Source organism: Setaria viridis, chromosome 2 (genome assembly GCF_005286985.2).
Source record: "Setaria viridis chromosome 2, Setaria_viridis_v4.0, whole genome shotgun sequence".
Lineage (NCBI taxonomy): Eukaryota > Viridiplantae > Streptophyta > Magnoliopsida > Poales > Poaceae > Setaria > Setaria viridis.
Window position 1 is genome coordinate 8,521,898 of NC_048264.2, and position 21,729 is coordinate 8,543,626.

At 46.6% G+C, this 21,729-nt stretch overlaps 2 protein-coding genes across 2 annotated transcripts; one reads left to right on the forward strand and one right to left on the reverse strand.

Moving 5' to 3' along the window:
* Positions 1–244: 244 nt before the first annotated feature.
* On the forward strand, positions 245–978 carry LOC117845431 (uncharacterized). Its single transcript, XM_034726476.2, has one exon. The coding sequence runs from the start codon at positions 348–350 to the stop codon at positions 708–710; it is 363 nt and encodes a 120-aa protein (XP_034582367.1). The 5' UTR covers positions 245–347; the 3' UTR covers positions 711–978.
* Positions 896–6,919, reverse strand: LOC117845430 (glucose-1-phosphate adenylyltransferase large subunit 4, chloroplastic/amyloplastic). The gene is made up of 16 exons (XM_034726475.2): positions 6,585–6,919; positions 6,219–6,365; positions 5,834–6,007; positions 5,623–5,715; positions 5,448–5,531; positions 5,305–5,360; positions 4,888–4,981; positions 4,523–4,635; positions 4,147–4,219; positions 3,959–4,039; positions 3,795–3,881; positions 3,607–3,711; positions 2,951–3,057; positions 2,810–2,870; positions 2,146–2,270; positions 896–1,749 (listed from the first exon to the last, which is right to left on the reverse strand). Exons 1-15 carry the CDS (start codon positions 6,756–6,758, stop codon positions 2,169–2,171), a joined length of 1,551 nt encoding a protein of 516 aa, XP_034582366.1. The 5' UTR covers positions 6,759–6,919; the 3' UTR covers positions 896–1,749; positions 2,146–2,168.
* Between the last annotated feature and the right edge of the window lie 14,810 nt (positions 6,920–21,729).

Sequence of the window (21,729 nt, forward strand, 5' to 3'; positions counted from 1 at the left end):
TTTACATATTTTTATTATCATATAATTAAAAAAACCCCACTTAAACTGCACGATTTAGCTTCAGAGATTAAAGTGCTGATGTCTGCAGACAGAAAATGCAACTTAAGTTGGGAGCATTTAACTTGCCCGTTAAAATGCCAAAATCCCATGGATATTCTGTCACCCACGAACTACCGCGAGGACCATATCACACATCGGCCGGTGAGATCACACAGAACTGAACTGCGCTGGTCCGGATAAGCCGCTTGTGGACGCCACGAGCTTCCGGGCCAGATACAAGAGCCTGAAACGCCACAAGAACTCTTGGTCCCCGTCCACGCACGCAGTACGCAGAGACACACACACCCATGGCGTCATCAGTAAGCTTCGGCACGGTCGCGCCGGCAGTGGCATCGCCGGCCGGCGGCAGGAGTACTCTGGGCCGCCGCGCGGCGCGCCCGTCCACCGCGCGCACCATCCCCGCCGCGACGAAGATGGTGGCGGCGGCGAAGCAGGAGCAGAAAGGCCTGTTTGACGCCATCTTCGGCGCGCTGTACAAGGAGGAGCAGCTGCTGGAGACGGACCCCATCCTCAACAAGGTCGAGGGCAAGGCCCCCGCCGCCGCGCCGGCGTCGAAGACAGTCGCCGGCAAGGCGGCGGCGGCGGCCGAGCAGAGCGGCGGCAATGGCGGGTTCCTCGGCGGGCTCTTCAACAACTCCAAGAAAGGGTGAACGTTCTTTGTCGGAGCCCATGGATTGGAAGGCTCGCGAACACAGGAGTTCTTGCTCGTGAAGTATATCTCGTCGATCAAATCTTGTTCAGCCGCCTCCATTGTAAAGCGCTTATTTTACCATTGTTTCAGAGGAGCCATATCTCTAGGCATCCCATTAAGGAGATCATCTCCAGTGCAACTATCTTCTTGCTCCTGTAGTCCTGTGTCACAGTATATTATTGTAAAAAAGCAACATCAGAGCACCTGAGGAGGGTTTTTTTTTTCAAGCAGGTTGGCTGGTGGCATTTGATCACCAGTATTAGCAGTTTTGTGCTCTTGAAGCCGGATGTTGCTTCATGTATATGCTACTACATCCTTTCCTGTCATTCTGGACGTCAACATGATCTCTAATTCCACATGCTTTTCATCGTCACCTTTTCATAAACATTAGTTTTCAAGAAGAAGAAAAAATGACCCAACCAATCCCTTCCAAAATTGTCACCATTAGCTTCCCTCGGCAAGCACCACCGGTAAATAATGGTCGACAGCACCGTCCACAGTACGATGTCACGATGATAACTTTTGCTTACAAAAAAAAAAAAAATAGCCAGTTACATAACTTCATATGCTGAAATGTGGATCATTCTGATTAAAGAAAAGGGACAGGAACCGCCCTTTATTTGCTACTCTGTTCCTTATATAGTGCCCTATACCACTGTTCTCTCGGACTGTAGCTATCTTTCGCCTCTACATGTACAATTACTTGCGTAAATTACTTCAATAAAAAAAAGTTGCCCTGTGCGCGCCAGCACTAGCTGAAGCTTATGAAAGAACCAGCAATGGTCTCATCTCATGGTCTGGCCATGCTGCTGGACTGCTGTGCGCTGCAGTTGCAGGTCCTCTGTTCCTTTATCCACACTCCAAAGTTCTTAAGCTGCACCGCCCGTCTTGTGATCTTTTTGCGCTGTTGAGGTTTTATTCACTGCATCGGCGTCGAACTCTGCTGCAAGCTTCAATGGCGTGTTTCAGAGGTAACACTTCATTGAGGGATTGGTATTCTGCAATTTACAGGCATGGATTCATGAATCAGTGACGAAGCATAGTCTCAAAGGAGTAACCAGGTATTTCAAAGCATGCATGTTTTGTTCACAAGAAAGCTTAACAGCTGGACTCTGTGCAACTGCCCATGCAGGTCTTTCCTCTGCCATACTACCTTATGATAATGTTTATTTGTACAAAACTATCATGTGCAGTTCCATTAAGACAAGGACTGGAACATTTCTAGTTGTTGGAACTTGGAAGCCAATACTGACCATCTGTGTCATATTAGAATAATCTTATATCACAATGCACAGCTCTAAGATCTTGCCCTAATAATAGATGCCTCATGTAAATCCAAAACATTGACTTCACTATGCTCCCTAATTGGATTTTTTTTTGTTGCATGTTCTTACCTGCAGACAGTTCCTATGATCTTCTAAATAGTTGTACCATCTGGAATCACTGCATTTTTAAGCACCACAGTTATCCCAGAACGAATATAAAATCCTTCCGCTGGCCTGTCCGCTTCTTGCACATTCTGCATTCACAAGCAAGGGAATACTGTGAACATCTATTCCTCAAAAATTTTGACAGCGAAGCGTTTCGTAGCATGAACAAAAACAATGTTAGCAAAATACATTATCCTAACTCTACATAGAATTGGCCAAAGTCCCACCACAGTATTTAGAGATTAAGCTTTTTCTATGTTGGTTTTCTAAATAAAAAATGCATATACCACTACTATTGTAAAGGTACCTGCAACCCTACCTACATGCTTCGGATCAAGTAAGTTCCAATGCATTAAAGCTGGCATACTCTATTATTCATAATTAGCCAAAATAAGGATGGAATCTACGAATCATTGACCGATAAATAAGTCAAACTACTCAAATTAAGAAAGCCTAAGCATTGCATTAATAGTTCACTTCCTTAATTCATCTTATTTCATCAGTAAATGGCTGAGGAAGTGAACTAACAAATATTAAAGTGTGTTGCATGTATGTATTAATTTGAAGGGATTCCCTCAATAATTAAAATATATCATGTTCTAAAGGGGGGTGGGGAGGAGGGGCATACATCTGAGTTCATAATGACAACATTCTTTCCGATTCGAGCATTTTTGTCAATAATACAGTTCCTGTATGACAAAACTCCAAGTCAAACGATTGTGCATGATACCTGTGCAACCAAGTTTATATACGACTGAAGAAAAATAACCTTATTATAGTATTTTCTCCAACACCAACTGGAACTTTTCCATCAGACAGTTCAGAACATCTCTCAGCTTCAGTTTGGTAGTAATCTGCCCCCATCATCATGGTGTCCTAAACCAGTTTATCATTCATGAATAGACTTGAAAAAAGTTAAGCAATCCATAATATTCAAAAAGAAAAAGAAACCACTCATTATGAATACTAGATATTAGCAATCCCATTAGCATAGAAAACTCAGCAATTAACTAAGCTTACGCATTTTGCTTCAAAACTAGAGAGCATTACAAAATCGGCAAGAAAATTGCTCAATGATGCATGGTGAAATTGCTATAAATATGTACTAAAATATGGTATAGTGTATTGAAGAAAACAAACAAAAATAGATAGGCACTGCAAAGCACTAATTTGATGACACTGGTTACAAATTGGGCTACTCATCTGATGATTTACTTAGCACTTCTAACTATCATTAGTAAGCACTAAGCAGTAGTTGCTTTTCAAAATAATTAAGATGATCAGCCATGCAATTTGAGTGCCAAGGGGCAAGTGCCAACGTTTTCCCCACCTGCCCAGCAGGTCAGCACTCTCATGCTTCCTCACTCAGGAAAGTTTTGGACTTGCTTTGCAACTGCATAAAATTAAAAATACTTTGTACTTTACCTTAAGCTGCACCCCTTGTTCTAATCTTGAGCGGATACCAATGACAGAGTGCTCAACACTGCACTCTGTTAGAAAGCAGCCATGTGAAACTATAGAGTTCAAAACCTGCATAGAAATAGGTATATCAAGCAAGCCTGCCAGGTATTGCATTATCAACAAACGATGTATAGTTGATAGGAGAATCTGACCTTGCAATTTTCTACCCTGGTTGGAGGTAAAAATCTAGGAGATGTGAAAATAGGCTTCACAGGATCGTAAAAATAGAAGTTGGGAGTCTACAAAGACAATAAATGAAATTATTATCATGCACAAAAATACTAGAGCTGGAAATGACGTCAATCAAAAAGTAAACCTGATCAGTGAGAGCAAGGTTTGCTTCAAAGAAAGACTTTATTGTTCCAATATCTTCCCAGTAACCATCAAACAAATAAGCCTGGAACCAACAGAAAAACATGGTATTCAGAAACATGTGTTCATGAAAACTAATAATGGGTATCATATATTCATTTTCGATTTTGGAGAACAGTAGAGCATAAATACCTGCACATCATAGTCTTTTGCAGCCATCGGAATAACTTCTGAGCCAAAATCATTAGCTGTAGGATAATGGCCTCTAATAAAGATGCACAACAAACAAAGAACATAAGTGTCATCAGGCCCAACTGCATCAAAACACGAATGCCAGTGCATGGAGAAATCACAAAGATGCAAAAGAAAACCCTAGGTCTTACAAATCAGAAGAGGTAACAATTCTGTGGCTTCTGAACAAATTTATGTTCATTACACACCACGAAAGAAAAAGGCTAAATTAAAGAAAGTTAGGTGTATGGTTATGCATAAGAGTGTGAACACAAAGTACCATAGATACATTGCTCTTTCATGCAAATAGATTTTAAAGGATCATGGAAATTCTTACCTGAGAAGCTTTCGGAGAACATCTGCCTTGAATACATATATTCCCATTGAAGCCATGTATTTGTATGTATCTGCAAGCTCTGGGGATAACCCAAACAAGTCCATATCCACTTGCTGCATTAACATGTACCTTAGATTATTTACAAGCTTTTCCATAAAGTAAACAAATAAAAGGGAAGCATTTGAAATGAAGCTGGGGAAACAGAGGCGTGAACTCAAATATTTTAGGCAACATTACAACAGAAAAGGAAGCCCCATGAATAAAAATGTTACTTAGCAAAAGAGGCAATATGCTTTCAATCTATACTTGTCCTAACAAATGATTGATTAGTTCTTTGTCTTCAGGGTAGGTGTGAGGGCATGTACCATTGATTTCAAACTTTCACCCTTGGGCTTTTCAAGAAAATCAGTAATGCGACCATTCCTGTCGGCCTTCATCAATCCAAAATCAGAAGCTCGACTGCATGTGGATGAGATAATAAATAAAAAAAATTACAGGAGGGATATATGCTAGTGTGGGATATGTCAATAGAAAACAACGCCATTATGCGCTGAGTACTTGCTGGTTCTTATAAAATGCAAAGCAGCATGAGATACCCAAAGCATTCCAGCATGTATATTAATGATGAGCATAAGACAAGTACGCTCTAGCGAATCAACAGTACAGTACAGTATTAATGACTAGCTAAGATATCACTTTTCTTTGTTAGCAAACCGAAGACTAGTTGGAGTATCAAGACAAAGAACACATTCAAAAGGGAGTAAGGGAGAAAAGTGAATGACCTCTCATCCATAGGAACACAAGCAACTGAAATATCAGCACCAGAGTCAACATGCTTCTGCAAAACAGTCACAATAGCATATCTTTGTGAAGCAGTGAGAAATAACACTGAACTTAAAGCATCAGCCTGGAACAGAGAGGAGACCTGCACAAAGTCCATGTAATCCATCCTGTACAGATGATCACCAGACAGAATCAGTATGTTTTCTATACATTTCAGCCTTGCATCCTTCACAAATATCAAGCAACATTTAATATTAAAAAAATTATAGCATCCTAAGAAAAATATTGCAATAAATAAGAGATGACCCAAGAAGAACCTCAAAAAGCCAGAGGAACTGCCTGACAGCATCAGCTGTTCCCTGGAACCATTTCTTTCCGGATTCCCCGGCTGTCTGGGTAGCTGCCAGCACCTGTCCAATATTCCAGTGTGTAAAACGGTTTCATCAGTTACACGTTCACTCACCCATCCCATAACCCGAAATGGTAGGATTACTTCTCACAATGACTGTTGTTAGAATCAGAGCGTACCTCTACGGACCCACCACTGAACCCAACTCCCTCACCAAAGTTGTATGTCCGCGCGATGTGGCGGTTGAGCGACTGGGAGTTGAATTGGGTGAGGACATATATCTTGTTTATCTTGCTGTTGATGCAGTTGCTCATCGGGATGTCAATCAGCCTGTAGCATCCCCCAACGGGCACCTGAAAGCAGAGACACAGCAATTGACGAATATCTCCTGCAGCTATCGCACAGCTTAATCAATGGCATTGGCATGGATCGCAACGGGAATCCGTGACTGCTACTCATAAGTCACAAATCACAATTCGTGTAAATGCTGAAGAAATGGCCGACGAAATGCGACTTGTGAGCGATCGAGAAACAGAGAGAGGAGGACGAGGGTGATTAGATTACCGCGGGCTTGGCCCTGGTCCGCGTGAGCGGGAAGAGGCGCGTGCCGGCGCCGCCACCGAGGATGATGGACGCCACCGTGTCCGGGCTGACGTCCCTCCGCGCCGCAGCCGCAGCCGCCGCCTGGGCGCCCGCATCCGCCTGCTCCACCTGTCGGCAGCACAATGTGACCACAACCCGAAAAATGTGACCGACACGCCCACTCCCCTACCACCACGGACACGGCCACGCGACGCGGATGACGCCGCGCTCCAGAGCAGCCAGCGTGGCGTGGCGCCGTGGCCTAGCTAGCGGTGTCCTGGATTTTTTTTTTTCTTTTCGAACCACGCGGGCCTCGGGGCAAATGCGATGCGCGGGCGCGAGACTGACCTTGATCCCCCGGGGGGCGTCGGCTAGGACGCAGCTGGTGGCGGCCGCCGCCGCCGACACCGACACCGACGCGCGGGTGGCGCGGCGCGGGGCCGTGGATGCGCGGCGCGCGGGACGGGGCGACGCCGCGGGGAGGAAGGCCGCGGTCGCGAGCGGCGCCGCTGGGGACGCCATCGGCCGTGCCGCCGCGATGCGTGCACGGGAGGAGGCCGCGTCGAGGGATTGAAGGCGGGGGAAATGAGACGGCGAGGACGCGAGGTGGCGCGCGGCGAGGCAGTGGGGAAGGGACACGGAGGGGAGAGTCTCTCGCAGTGGGGGAGCAGCTGGGGGTTTTGTACGGGACGGGACGGGACGGGACGGAGTCACGGAGCGGGGGTGGGGGGAGCCGAGAAGAGTGGGGAGGCGCGTGGGGGCACGGGGGGGGGTTTCGGATCCAGCTCCGCGCGCGGCTCGAGTCACGAGAGCTTGGCTGGCCGGCCGTGCGGCGGTGACCCGGCTCGGCGCGTTCCCCACGGGTTGCGTTCCACCGCTCGCGCTCGCGCGTGTTCCTAGGCGCTGCTGCATGGTCACATGTTGTGGCTCACACAGCGCCACACACCCCACACACGCGTGGCGGGGTAGAAATGGTTTTCTTTTCTTGAAGAGAAAGGCCAATTTGCTGCCAATATCCGGCGTATATTCGAGATGAATGATCTCTAGTATGGAAATAAGATGGATTATGCTCGAGAACAACATGCTACAATAACGGACTCTCTCAGTACCAAAGAAAGGTTTAACCTATAAATTTACCTCTCATTTTAAACTGTATGTCATTTTATTTTTTCTAAATTTATAGATACTATTATACACTTAAACATATACTATATCTAAATGCATAATAATACCTATGAACCTAAAAATCTAAAATGACCTACGATTCGGAGTTTGCTACAATAAACCATATGATCTCTGCACAAAACCTATGATGCAAATTGCAAGCATCCGCACGACATGTGCAAGTTTGATCGCGGGTCATATGGTGAGTTGAATATTTATGTATATCTTCCTAATCATGAGATCTAAACTTTTGCAGCTTTAACAAATACATTATAGTGCTATACGGTCTTTAACCTTTGTACTTGTACATATTGCATTTTGCGCAGTGGCGGACTTAGGATTTTACCATAGGGTATGCCGAAAAAAAAAATCTTAAAATCTTATGCAATTGGATAAAACCATTTACAATTTAGTAAAACCATATTCTAATTTGGAATGCCACATGCACTAAATAACATGATAAGTCTTAAATTTAAAGATTAAGCTAGAAACAATAACAAATCATAGTATAAATAGTTCAAATGAAATACAAATAGTTCAAAATATAGCATAAAAGAAACTTACAATAAAAGAATCATGTTTTAAACTTTCGTGTAGAAAACTTACAAATCACAGCCTCACAAGATATAAATTTAAGAATGTTGATGGATTAACTCACGAACTGAAATAAAAAAGCACTCATACATATATAAATAAAAATATTTAAGAACATAAGATTTTTCAAATAAGAAAAGAAATAGAAGATAGATTAATTTTAAACCTCCCTGTGGACGATCAGAAGTTCTCCTTGTGATCTTGTGGAAAACGAACTTGGTTGTGGTCTTGTGCGAGAAGTCCTGTGACAGGCGAAGGTGGCGGAGCTCCGGTGTGAGCTTTTGCCTCTGGTCGCCGCAGAACTGCAGAAGAAGACTCCCACGCGGATGCGGCACATGCTAGCCCTGGTGCGGCAGTGCCGCGGCGGAGGAGTCGTGGCATGGCGGCTCAACTTCGATGGATGATTGGATGACCAGGCGTCGGGCGTATCCGCATATACCATTACCATGCTCAACTTAGGGCCAGGCAGCCGGCGTACATAAGGCGACATGCATCCAGGCGCATGCCGCATACCGGCGTATATCTGATTAGTTGGGCCGACCCAGGGTACACCGTGGCCCACCCGATATACCCTGTGGGTCCGCCCCTATTTTCGCATGTTATGAAAAACACAATAAAGGCTAAGAATAACTAACAATGCTTTATCACGCGAAAGGCCCTCTAGTCTAGTGGTTAGAGCACATGAATAGCACCAAGCATGTCCGGATTCGACCCCTCATGGGATCAAATTAAATGGGCCTGCAATAAAAAAATAGTTAGGGCCTTCCCTGCTGAATCCTAACGATCGTGATGTTACCGACCATCCAAAAAAAAAAACCTAACCAGTTAGGGCTTAGATGTTTTCATTCTGCATTGTCATATTCCCCTTCCCAAATTCAAACTGTGATAATAGTGGAAGCTCAAATGGCTGTTGTGCCGTCTTTGAGGACATTACTCATGATCAAGCCATCATATGATGGTGTTTTATATTATCTGATTATTAGGGCAGTTGAGGGAGGTTCCAAGGTATTTTGTGATCTCTAGTATACTATATCCAAACGCCTTCCTCACTCCTGTGTTTCTCCTCAATTTTCGATTGGAAAGTGATGAAAAAAGAGCCTAAGTGCTATAAATACACCAGTCTCCTTTATAGCCATTTTTGTTTTTTCGCTATTTGTTCAAATTCGATCAGATCTTCTATAAACTCACTTGAAACTGAAATTGAAAAACTAGTTTCATCAAATTTGAAATTGACTAGAAGTAGTTAAAGTGTACAAAAAACTTGAACTTTAGAAGAACATAAACCTCCAATTCTGTATTTTTTGAACGTAAAACCTCCAATTATGTATATTATTACATACTTGATACTCGAAACATGAAACATAATTTGTTTCTTGAAACCTGTAATGGCTTGTGTTTTTGTGTCTCCTACCCTGCCTCTCTTACCACTACATCATCATACTCTTCACCGCACTTTTAACTCGACATCTATGAGCTAGAATAGCTATCCATAACACGAAATGAGATCCTCTACAGTCGGTTGGTGCCTCTTCAACTGCATCATTGATGTGTGGGACTGAGTCCACACGTTAGTGACTCAAATGCAGAGGATTCCTGTCCCATAACACCGCACTCGTATTTTCATCCTTTAAAGTTTCCTCATGGAGCATATGGGTCGTTGGGTTGTAGGCTTGTAGCTTACGTTACGTCGTACACCTAACTCCCTTTTATATTTTACTAAGCAAATATGCATGTGTGATGTAATGGAAGAAAAATACCTCGTACGCTCCTATGCCAATAAACATGACAAAAAAATCCAGGTGATAGCTCGTTAATTATGACCCACTCCAATACTGTCTTGTTGCCGTTGGCACCCTCGCCTACTCAATGAGAAATCTTGTTGCCGTTGGCACCCTCGCCTACTAATGAGAAGAATTTTTTTTTCTCACACATCCTTGACCCAATAAACATGCTCAGGTGATATATCAATACAATTAGTTTTCCGGTAACTTGGCCTACCACATGATGTATGCTCTTGCTGCGCCACGGCTGAACCATGAAAACTGTAAGATCTCCAACGGGTCCAGCTGAAGGAACACTTGAGAATCTATCATAAGCAATAAGTTCTAATTTTGACCTGTAGAAACGCAATCAGTAAAATTGCAATGCTTCTAGCGTTGATATGGGTAAATGATATACGTATAAATTATCACACTACAATGCTAAAACTGATTAAAATTGCATGCGCCAACGCAAATGGCCTTCTCTATCTCCGAAGACGGAAGGCTAGAGCAGGCACAGGACCAGCTCGTAGCATGGTCCCAGCCCCCGTGCTTGGTCCTCTAACAGGGTTGTGGTCGGCACACGAAACCCGACACCTCCAATATGGATGAGCCTGATGTATATCCTCCAATGGCGATGGAGTCGGCTCACAGGCTCCAATGTGGTTAGCATGCCTCCATCATCCATCAATGCTAGTCACCTCTTTTGCCTCGAGGGCAAGTGAGGCAACTTTTCCCTCATCCCTGATCTAATCTAGTGAAGAATTCTTTGAAATTGAATTGGATTTTTGCCTAGATTGTTTGTGTGCTGCGGTTACCATTGGCTGGCTGGGTTATCATACACCATGTATTGGATTTTTCTTGTTTCGTCGATCCGGTGGCACTTGTTGGTCTTCTTCTCGTTCTTTTTCTTCGATTCATAAAGTGTAGCCAAATTCGAGGATTGATGGTTTGAAGTCCTGTTGGTGCTATAAATCGGTCAACCGAATCCCAGCGACCGACACACGACCCGGGAGAATCTGCTTAGCTCCTGTTCGGGTGAATGCCCTGGTGCGGTTCGCGCGGCGTGCCAGCCAATCTGACCTGTTGATTGGCAAGGAAGAACGCGTGTCAGGTCCAGAAATTACGATCGGCTAGGTTTCCGATCGAGAGAGTTTATCGGCGAATCGGCCGATTTTCTGTGATAATGAAATCGGCTACAAGACAGCCTGATCTCTATAGCCTTGTAGACAGGAAATTACTAAAGTAATCGGAACAAAGCTTACGATGACAACACTAGGAACAGATCTAATCGGCAATAGATGAATCTAACGACAGAAAATAAAGAAAGCCGATACTACCGATTCCTAGCTGGATAACTGGTGATAAAAACTAGAAAAACAGGTAAAAACCTATGAATCTAGCAAATATCGATAACTAGTGAATAAATCTAAACGAAACAACAGCGATGCGCCGGAAGTTAAAGCTTAGATATTACTCGATAAACGGAACTTACAGAATCGGCCGGAGATCAAGATGATGCAGCCCTGCCAACCCGCACGAACTCGTGAAAAGAGAAAGTAATGGCGAAGTCGCCCGCTCGAAAGTAAGTACGAAGAAAAAGTAGCTTGTTGTATTGATTGGTTGATGACTACAGATTTACAAAGGTAGCTATTTATAGCCCCATACAGATAACTTCTTAACCGACTAGAATTCTATCTCTAATTCAAACAGAAAACGAATATCTACAAGCACAATTCGTGCTAGGTTAGTTATTCCACGCTTCGTGGGCTAACCTCCACCTTATCCTTCCATCCCTTTCCAAGCCCATACAGGCCCAATTAGTCCATCCTCCTAATCGGCTGATTTCTCATCGGCAAAAGATTACCGATTGGGATTCTGGCGCATTCGTCTTGAAGAAAGACAAAAGTCGCCAGCCGATTCCGCACTATAGAATCATCTGGCCGATTCCCAACTGTGCTTCCCCGATTTCCTTTCTTCTTGGCGCCGATTCTACTGGTGCCGAAATCCGGCGTCAACACATGCCCCCCAGTTTCGGAGTAAAACACAGTCTTTTATTTCGAAATTCTTTATAACTTCCCCTCCGAAACGGCCACAGTGAAAATATCCTTCCGTTTCGCGGTCTCCCAGCTGATCATTGCAATTTTTGAAACGGGCGCCCACGACAGCCACTACCCCCAAAAAACTCGAAGCGCCGGCGCGGTGAAAATTCCATTTTTACCCCCTCTTCAGGCATCCTATAAATAGTGCTTCACCGCACCTCATCTTCAAGCTCACGTCTCTTTTCCCAACGCGCGCGCATCCTTTTTCTTTCAACACTTTCCCTTGCCACCGAAGTTTTCTAGTTCCAGTTCCTGTTACTTCTTCCCTCTTCCCTTCAATGGCGGCTCCTTCCGGCAGCTCCCCCGCACGCGATGCTCCAGAGACAGCGCCTCCGGTGGTGGTGGCGACGACCGTCACTCCATCCACAGATGAAAGAGCTTCATCAGAAATCCCAATGGCGATCCCAATCGCGGCCCCATCATCCACATCCGCATCGGCGACCACACCGATTACTCAGAACTTCATCCCGGAGGTAAATACCGAATCCTTCCCCTATCGGCAACGTATTTATCTTAGATCTGTTCCTTACATTTCCATACCCCTTTTTCCTTTTTTAGGCAGTTAGGCATAGAATTACTATTCACCTCACGGGAAGTCCTGGCCTTGTTTGCCTCGGTCCTATGGAGGCCCAGATCCGGTAGATCTTATAAATTCGGAAACCGACCGGATACCCTTCAAACGATCCGATATGAACTTAGATCAATGGGTAGGTACTTTCAGATCCTGGCCGAATGAAACCCCAGGTTGGAGGGAATGGTACCAACGGATGGCTGCATCAAAGAGCGTCTCGTGGGAAGAGCTCAAAATCGGCCAGTGCATCAACCTCTCCCTGTCTCAAATGGAGAAAAATGAGCCGTTAGTGATGGCGGCTTCCTATTTTTGGTCTGACGCACTTAATGTGTTTTTATTTGGGCACGGTCCTATGACCCCTACACTGGCCGATGTGATCCTCTTGACCGGCCTGAACATATCTTCTCCTGATACACCCTTCCGCCTTTTGACCACAACGTAACATCGGCTGGAAACAAGGGGAATCGACGGCTGGAAAGGCTTCATCAAAAGTAACAAGAAGACCGGAACCGTTGATAACAGGGAGCACACAGCCTTCCTGATGATGTGGCTAGAAAAACACTTCTTCTGTGGAAGAGCCGCCGGTCCAACAACCAACACCCAATCCTTAGCTGAAGCACTGTCCAGAGGGGACCATATTCCTCTCGGGAAACATCTACTGGGTGCCGTGTACCACATGCTTCATCAAATCGGCACAAGACTTTCCAAGGGAGAACCGATCGGCAACCCAGGCGGGCCTTGGTGGTTTGTCAATCTATGGTTGAACCTTTACATGAGCAGAATCACCCGGCAGCCGGTGGACCATATGATGTTCCCCAATATCGAATCGGCGGAGGATCCCACCGAGCGTCGCCGATGCATGTCCTTTGGTGAAGCGGCGTCAGCTTTTCCGGGTTGTGCGTATTCTGCTACAAAGGTAGCCGAGTACTTTCGGTGCTTCTACAATGGATTTAATGAAGACGCAACTATTTGGTTTCCGTACCAGCGAGACAACCCGGTCTTTGAGCTCCCCACCTGCTTCGATTCAACTTCTGGTCGGTTTGATGAAGATCTTTATGAAGGACTGATCAAACCAGGACTCCTACCGGCCAACTTCTTTTCGGGAAAGGATGCCCCTACGTACGAATTCTACAACCCGTCCACTGCAACACGACAATTCAGCATGGGTCAACTGCCGATACAGGTGTATTTTGCTGGCCGAATCAAGTTCAGAGATGTGCTCACATCTGGCCTGGATTACGGTCGGTTGCGAGACCGAATTCCGGACTCCAGTACAATTAACTTGAATGACTGGCTATTATTTCCATTTGCCGTCCAGCCGTTCAAACTTTGGTGGGCCGAATGGAAGCAATTTCTATTTTGTAACTCAGCATCGGCATACTGCAATCTTCTGGACCCGGCCAACATTGATCCAAACGCCGAGGTACTTCTCATAGCTGATTTCTATTCTTTTCAACATGATTGAACACTAATGTTTTTATTGTTTCTTAAGGCCGGGAATCGGACCCCTCCAACGCACAGCCGCAGCGGACGGTTAATAGAGAGCTATCCATACACCACCTATCCTCTTATCGGCTACGACGCCCCGTCAGTTGACATGATCGCTGGCCGATCGAAGCAGGTTCATAAGAGGATCATCAAGAAAACGAGTCGCCGAGTCCGGGCTCGTACGGAATCGGCGGATCCTCCTGTGCTTGTATCGGCAGAAACTTTGACTGCACCACCTTCCCAGGTCACACAAAGTGCCGATACTCAAGCCATCACACAAGCCGGAGTAGCTGCCGCATCATTATTGTTGGAAGCTATACAAGTAAGTCCGAGCTTTACCATCTCCGATTGTCATTTTGGTGTTAGCTCTTCTTAACTTTGTACTTCTTAGAGCACCTCTATGGAAATACCACAATCGGCGACAACTCGACCGGACACCAATGCGCCCCTGCCCTCATCCATTGAGGTACGGTACTTATCTTACGGATTTCCTTCGGGTATTTGCGTAATGTACTTAACCGATTCTTCGTCGCAGGCCATCGGCACACCGAGCGCTTCTCGACCACCGATTTCTTCTCAGGAGGCTGGTCCGAGCACCGCGCCGATTGTCGTGGAGTCCTCTTCATCAGATGAACCTATGGCGCAGGCCACTGAGCAAGACACGACGGCTTTACAAGCGCAGCATGAAGAAATTCTCTTTAAAATGGTAAGTTCCTAAACCAGCTTTCAACCAGCCGATTTGCTCTGATTCCCTGCCGATCCACCCCTTTTCCTTATTTTCTTAGGAACAAGACTCCCCCGACAACAGCCTCTTCTCCTTCGCGGTTGCTCTTTCTGATGACGAGGAAGTCGCATCCCGCCAAGTTGCTTTAAGCTCCGTTCCTGATGACGTCCGAGCTAAACTTACCAACATCCGATCCCTCCTACAAGGGGACATCGGCCGACTAGTAGAAGATGCTTCGCCAATTCGGCAGCTCTTCAGTGACGTCAGCGGACGAGTACCAGAGGAAGCGGAAGAGGCCTTGGCACCGGCGGCTTTCATCGAGTCCATGAGGATCCCAGTCTTTAGGGCCCTTCGTCACATGGCCGATCGCGCGAAATTGGCCAAGACTCGTGAAGATGAAGACGCTTTCAAGCGTCAGGCTCAAGAAGCGCATCGGCGTATCCATATTCTAGAAGACTCACGCCCGGCGATCATTAGTGAAATAGACCGCCTCAAACGTCGGAGGGCGGAACTTGCCAAAGAGATGGAGCAAGTGACCAAGGCAATCAGTGCCGAAGAGAACAAACTTCAAGAGTTACCCTCTGCTATTGCCGATTTGACACGGGAGAGGCAGCGTTTTGCTCATGAAGCTCTGAAACTCCACCGCAGCGCATCGGCGGTCCCTGGATCGGCGGAAGAAGACCAACGGGTTCTTGACTTTGCCGATCAGATCCGGCGCCGGGCCATCACAGCTATCGATACCCTTTTGGGTAATCTGTAAAACACTGACCGCTTTGTACGAACATTTACTATCTTCTTTGACCGTCCCTTCGCGACGCCCTCTCTATTTACTGCCTTCCTTATTACCGATGGGACATGGCCTCACCAGATTTCCACGTATTTTTCCCCATAAATATCGACCTCGGTGCCTACTCCCGATAGTATCGACTCGGCTCCCATTTCACTTTTCTTCTTGTTCTCATCAGCGCGACTATTTCATCATGGCCTCATCGTCGTCTTCTTCTGTTAACCAGGTGAAGCCCCGACTTCTTCTCTTAGATCTTTAGGAAAAGAACGCTTCGCCTTATCCCTTCTTTGTTTCAGCCCCAACGCCTCAGTCTGGAGCTCGTGCGCGCCATCGAGTGCATTCACTCTGAAGATCCATTGACCCCGGAGGACAAGGCGCTGATTCTGGCGCACCGAGAGGAGCTCCAAGACCACATTACCGCAGAGGCTCGTGCGGTCTTGGATTCCGTGGAGAGCGAAGGTCATCGCCGATCTCCAACCGTGAGGGGTCGTCATCGTGACGCGCCTGAAGATGACGTCACCTCGGCAGCCCGCGCGATCCTGGACTTCATGGAGAGGAACGGCGGCCAGCGACTTCCCACCGATAGGACCCGTCTGCTTCCTCGGCCAGTCATCCTTGCGGCGGCAGAGGCCTCACGTCTCCGTGTTGTGAATGAGCTGGGGCGGAATGGGAAGGCATCTGAGAAGAAGAATAATTAGTTTGTTCTTTGTATTTTTTGTTCTAAGGGCGACTAATGTTTTGTCGGCCATGTAATCCGTCGCCCGTACCGAATGAATGTAATCAGCCGCTTCGGTGGACTTTATGTGCTTCTTAAACCGACTTGTATCGGCTATGTGTGATCGTGTTACGGTTGATTTCTTAGGCTCCGACCCATATACTTGGGTAATATCTTTTTAAGTACCTTCCATTCAGAGCTCTAGTGAATTCTTCTCCTTCTATTGTTTCCAAAATGTAGGCATTCCCTGGAGCGCATCTGCCAATTTTATACGGCCCTTCCCAGGTAGGGGACCATTTTCCGAATTTAGGATCTTTCGACCCGATCGTCAGTACTAACTTCCATACCAAGTCTCCGGGGGAGAATTGTTTGACTTTGACCTTCTTATCGTACCACCTGGCTACTCTCTTCTTATTTTCTTCAATACTCATTAGGGCCCTCAATCGTTGACTAGCCAAATCGTCGAGCTCCCTTTTCATAAGTGACGAGTAATCATCGGCCGATAACTGGTCCTGGAGCGAAATACGCCTCGATCCTGCCCTCGATTCCCATGGTAGTACTGCATCATGACCGTACACCAACTGATAGGGAGACAACTTGGTAGCCCCGTGACAAGCCATTCTGTACGCCCACAGGGCTTCAGTCAAGCATAGGTGGCACTTCTTCGGATATTTTCGATTTTCCGTTTGATCAACTTGATTATCCCTTTGTTGGAGGATTCTGCTTGACCATTGGCCTGGGCGTAATACGGAGAAGAATTTAACAATTTGATGCCCATATCGGTCGTAAATTCCTCAAATTCCCCGGGTGTGAACATTGTTCCTTGATCGGTTGTTATAGTCTGAGGGATGCCGAATCGGTAGACAATGTGGTCTCTTACGAAGTCGGCCATGATAGCCGATGTCACGGCTCTCAACGGAATCGCCTCCACCCATTTGGTGAAGTAATCGGTAGCCACCAGAATAAACTTGTGCCCTTTGCTTGACGGTGGGTAAATTTGGCCGATAAGGTCTATTCCCCATCCCCTGAACGGCCATGGCTTGATGATGGGGTTCATGGCCGATGCGGGCGCACGTTGGACATTTCCGAACCTTTGACATTCCTGACAACCTTTATAATATTTGAAACAGTCTTCAAGGATTGTAGGCCAATAGTACCCGTTGTTCCTAATCATCCACTTCATCTTATGTGCCGATTGGTGTGCTCCACACACCCCTTCATGAATTTCCCCTATTAGAGTCTTGGCTTCTTTTGTTCCAAGGCATTTAAGAAGAACTCCGTCGATCGTTCGGTAGAACAGATCATCTTCGAGCAGTACGTATTTGGTGGCATGAAAGCGTACTCGTCGCTCCACCTTTTTAGACGGATCCTTCAGGTAATCGGCAATTTCTTTACGCCAGTCGTCGGCTGCAAGTTCTAAGGCCATAGCACCTAGAATCGGCCGATACCCAGATGCGTGCTGGGCGAGCTTGTTTGCTTCTTCGTTGTGGTCCCTTGGAACATGCTCGATTACTGCCGATCTGAATTCTTTTAAAAGCTGTAAGCAATCTTCGTGATAAATTCTTAATACGTCATCTTTGCACTCAGCCCTTCCGGTTAGTTGATCCACAATAAGCATAGAATCCCCGAAGATCTCAACAGAATCGGCCTTGACTCCTCTCAATAGCTGTAAGCCTTTTAATACAGCTCTGTACTCTGCTTGATTGTTAGTAGCGGCGGTTTCTATCGGCAGAGAAAAATCATAGCTTGCCCCCCGAGGCGATATGAGAATGATGCCGATTCCTGATCCGACCCCGCATGATGACCCGTCGAAAAACAATTGCCAAGGCGCCAGTTCCACGAGGGCGATCTCCGGTCCACAGTGCTGGGCGACGAAATCGGCCATGACTTGACCCTTGACGGCTTTTGCCGATTCATACCGCAGGTCAAATTCTGATAAAGCTAAGATCATTTACCGATTCGTCCTTTCAATATCGGCAGTGATAGCATGTATTTTACTACGTCATCTTTGCATACGACTACACACTCTGCCGACAGTAGATAGTGCCTGAGTTTGGTGCATGAGAAGTAAAGACACAAGCACAAACGCTCTACCGGAGGATATCTTGTTTCGGCATCCAGGAGTCTTCTACTGACGTAATAAATTACCCGCTCTTTGCCTTCAAACTCTTGGACTAGAGCCGACCCAATAGCTTTTTCATCAGCTGATAAATACAGTTTAAACGTCTTACCAGTTTGAGGGGGAACCAAGACTGGCGGTGAGACCAAGTATCGCTTGATATCTTCTAACGCCTTGCGCTGTTCTTCTCCCCATATAAATTCCTGGTCTGGTCTCAACTTCAGAAGTGGCGTGAACGCCTGAATTCGTCCAGATAGATTAGATATAAATCTTCTGATGAAGTTTACCTTGCCGATCAGAGACTATAGCTCAGTTTTGTTCTGTGGGGCCACGACTTTGTTGATGGCCGCTATGGTCTTCTGATTGACTTCTATACCTCGTTCGTGCACCATGAATCCTAAGAACTGTCCGGCGGAGACGCCGAAAGCGCATTTGTTGGGATTCATCTTAAGACCGTGCTTTTTGGTACACTCTAGTACCTTTCGCAAATCGGCTAGATGTTCTTCGTGACTCTTGGACTTGACCACAACATCATCGATGTAGATTTCTACCAGGAGGCCAATGAGTTTGTGAAAAATGTAGTTCATGGCTCTCTGATATGTAGCGCCAGCATTCTTCAAACCGAAAGTCATCACCACCCACTCGAATAAACCAAGATGGCCTGGACATCTGAAGGCCGTTTTGGGTATGTCCTCTTCAGCCATAAGTATTTGATTGTATCCGGCGTTTCCATCCATGAAGCTAATAATTTTGTGTCCCGCGGCGGCGTCGATCAGTACATCGGCCGTAGGCATGGGGTAACCATCCATCGGTGTGGCCTGATTAAGATTCCTGAAATCAACGCAAACGCGCAACTTCCCATTTTTCTTGTACACCGGCACGATATTAGAAATCCACTCGGCATAACGACATTGCCGAATAAATTTTGCTTCAATCAGCCGAGTTATTTCAGCTTTTATGTCTGGTAAAATTTTAGGATTGCATCGCCGTGCGGGTTGTTGGTACGGCCGATACCCTGGCTTTATGGGTAGCCGATGTTCAACAATAGATCGATCTAAACCGGGCATCTCGTGATACTCCCAAGCAAAACAATCCTTGAATTCTCTTAATAAATTTGTCAATTTACACTTATACTCTGGATCTAAATTTGCACTAATAAAAGTCGGCCTTGGTTTGGTCCCGTCACCTAAGTCTATCATTTCTAATGAATCGGCCGACGTGAATCCGTGCCCTAGCTTCCCATCTTCTCGGGCGAACTGATCCATCTATTCTGAGTCTTCGGAGCCGACTGCTCGGATCGGCTGTAAACCAAAATCGGTGACCTTCAGGAAATCGGTCTCCCACACCCTTCCTGATATGCACCTGACGGTTTCGCAGCTCCATTGCTGTGCGTCGGCTGCTGCGATGCTGTACGCGGAGTCAGCTTTGACCACCTCGATGTTATCGCCGACCCATTGTACGAGGCACTGATGCATAGTTGACGGGATGCAGCAGTTTGCGTGTATCCAGTCTCGGCCAAGAAGCATATTATAGGACCCTTTGCCATTAATGACGAAAAATGTGGTAGGAAGGGTCTTACTGCCGATGGTGAGGTCGACGCAGAGAGCACCGCGAGCGTTTGACACCTTGCCTTCGAAGTCCTTGAGCATCATGTCCGTCCTGGTTAGGTCGTCGCCGCTCTTCCCCAGCTTCCGGAGTATGGCATACGTCATGATATTGACAGCAGATCCTCCGTCGACCATCAATCTAGTGAGGGGGCGACCGTCAACATGCCCTTTAAGGAACAACGCCTTCATATGTTGTCGTTCGTCATCTTCGGGCTTTTCGAACGTGGCCATCATTAGCTCTAAAGCCAACCGTGCTGTTTGTCCCTCTATCGCCGATACGTCCTGTTGATCGGCGGGGGTCATGAACTCCATTGGCAGTATGAAAACCATACCGATCTCAGCTGCCGATTCATCACCCGCTGACTCATTGTTTCCCTCGTCGTTTCTTTTGGGGCGCCACACCCGAGGCCTCCCTTCCTTCTTGTCCGTCGCGCTCTCTTCTTCTTGCTGTTCCCATTGGCGGAGACGTTGGATCCTCCGTTTTTGTGATTTGGTCAAACCATCGGGGCACCACCTGGGGTTTATTGGCCTCCCTTCTTTCCTGGCGCGTTCCCACTCCGATTCGCGTCCTAACGGGTTATCGTCCGTCACCCGAGCATCGGCCATGTCTTCGAGCCGGCTGTGAACGCTAGCTTTGTTGTTTGACTGATCATGTCGATCAGCCCTGCCCCCCTGCCTATCATGGCGTCTATCTTCCGACCGATCATATCGGTCACTTCTGCCCCCCAGCCGATCACGCACGGGAGGGCGTTGGTCATCTTGGTTGCGCCAATTCCTGCTGATCGGTTCTGGCCTTCCGTCCCTGGAGCGAGACCTGTTGAACGGCCGATTGCCTCGATAAGGACCGTTGCACTCTGGGCAAGTATCGGCCGATGGTAACCTGAGGTTATTTTCCCAACAATGAATGAAGAACGGGCATCTCCAGTGCTCCTCGTGCCGACGCATTGCTTCTTCTCGGGACCTTGAGCGTTCATGTTGTCGTTGGTACTTCTGGAGCAAGAACTGAGAGGTAATGCGTGGCCCTTTTGACTCACCATCGTCGTCCTCCATTCGCCGCTTTCCCTTGACATCTTCAGACGTAGCTTGATTTCTGGGATCGACAGCGCCGCTCTTTTTGGCCGACTCGGACGTCAGCACTTTTGTTTGGAGAGAATTCTTTCCCGTATCAACCATGTTGGTAGGAAAGGGGTGCTGGTCGATCTTCATTGGTTTGGCCGATTTTGCCGGTACTTCAAATTTGAGTCTGCCTTGCTCAATGGCCGACTGTATTTGTTGCCTGAAGATTTTGCACTCGTTGGTATCATGTGATGTGGCATTGTGCCACTTGCAATACTTCATCTTTTTTAATTGTTCGGCAGAGGGTATTGTATGGTAAGGCGAGAGTTTAATCTGCCCTTCCTGGAGTAGAAGATCGAAGATTTTATCGGCTTTAGTTGTATCGAAACCAAATGCTTCCGGCTCCTTTTTGCCGAATGGGCATGATATCGGCTTCTTTCCTTTAATCCACTCCGCAAGTCCGATTTCGACATCTTCCTCATCCTCTAATTCTTCCAGGAATGCCACTTTCTTCTGGAAATTCCTTCGCGGATCGAATGGACGCACTTCCTGCCCGGACAATCGGTGAACAATCTGGCTCAGGCTCTCGAACTCTTGTGAGGCATATTTCTCTTTAATGTGTGGCAGAAGGCCTTGGAAAGCTATATCGGCCAACTGCGCATCGGTTAGAGCCAGGGAGTAGCATTTGTTTCTGATTTCCCGAAACCTCTGTATATACGAGGGTATCGGCTCATCACTTCTCTGCCGGAGGCTAGTCAAATCGGACAGCTTCATTTCATGGACCCCAGCATAGAAGTACTTGTGGA

Coding starts and splice junctions, on each gene's coding strand:
- LOC117845431 (XM_034726476.2), top strand. CDS start 348: ATGGCGTCATCAGTAAGCTTCGGCACGGTCGCGCCGGCAGTGGCATCG.
- LOC117845430 (XM_034726475.2), bottom strand. CDS start 6,758: ATGGCGTCCCCAGCGGCGCCGCTCGCGACCGCGGCCTTCCTCCCCGCG. Junction 3,882..3,958: donor ACCTTGCTCTCACTGATCAG/GTTTACTTTTTG, acceptor TTGTCTTTGTAG/ACTCCCAACTTCTATTTTTA. Junction 2,871..2,950: donor GGAGAAAATACTATAATAAG/GTTATTTTTCTT, acceptor TTTGTCATACAG/GAACTGTATTATTGACAAAA.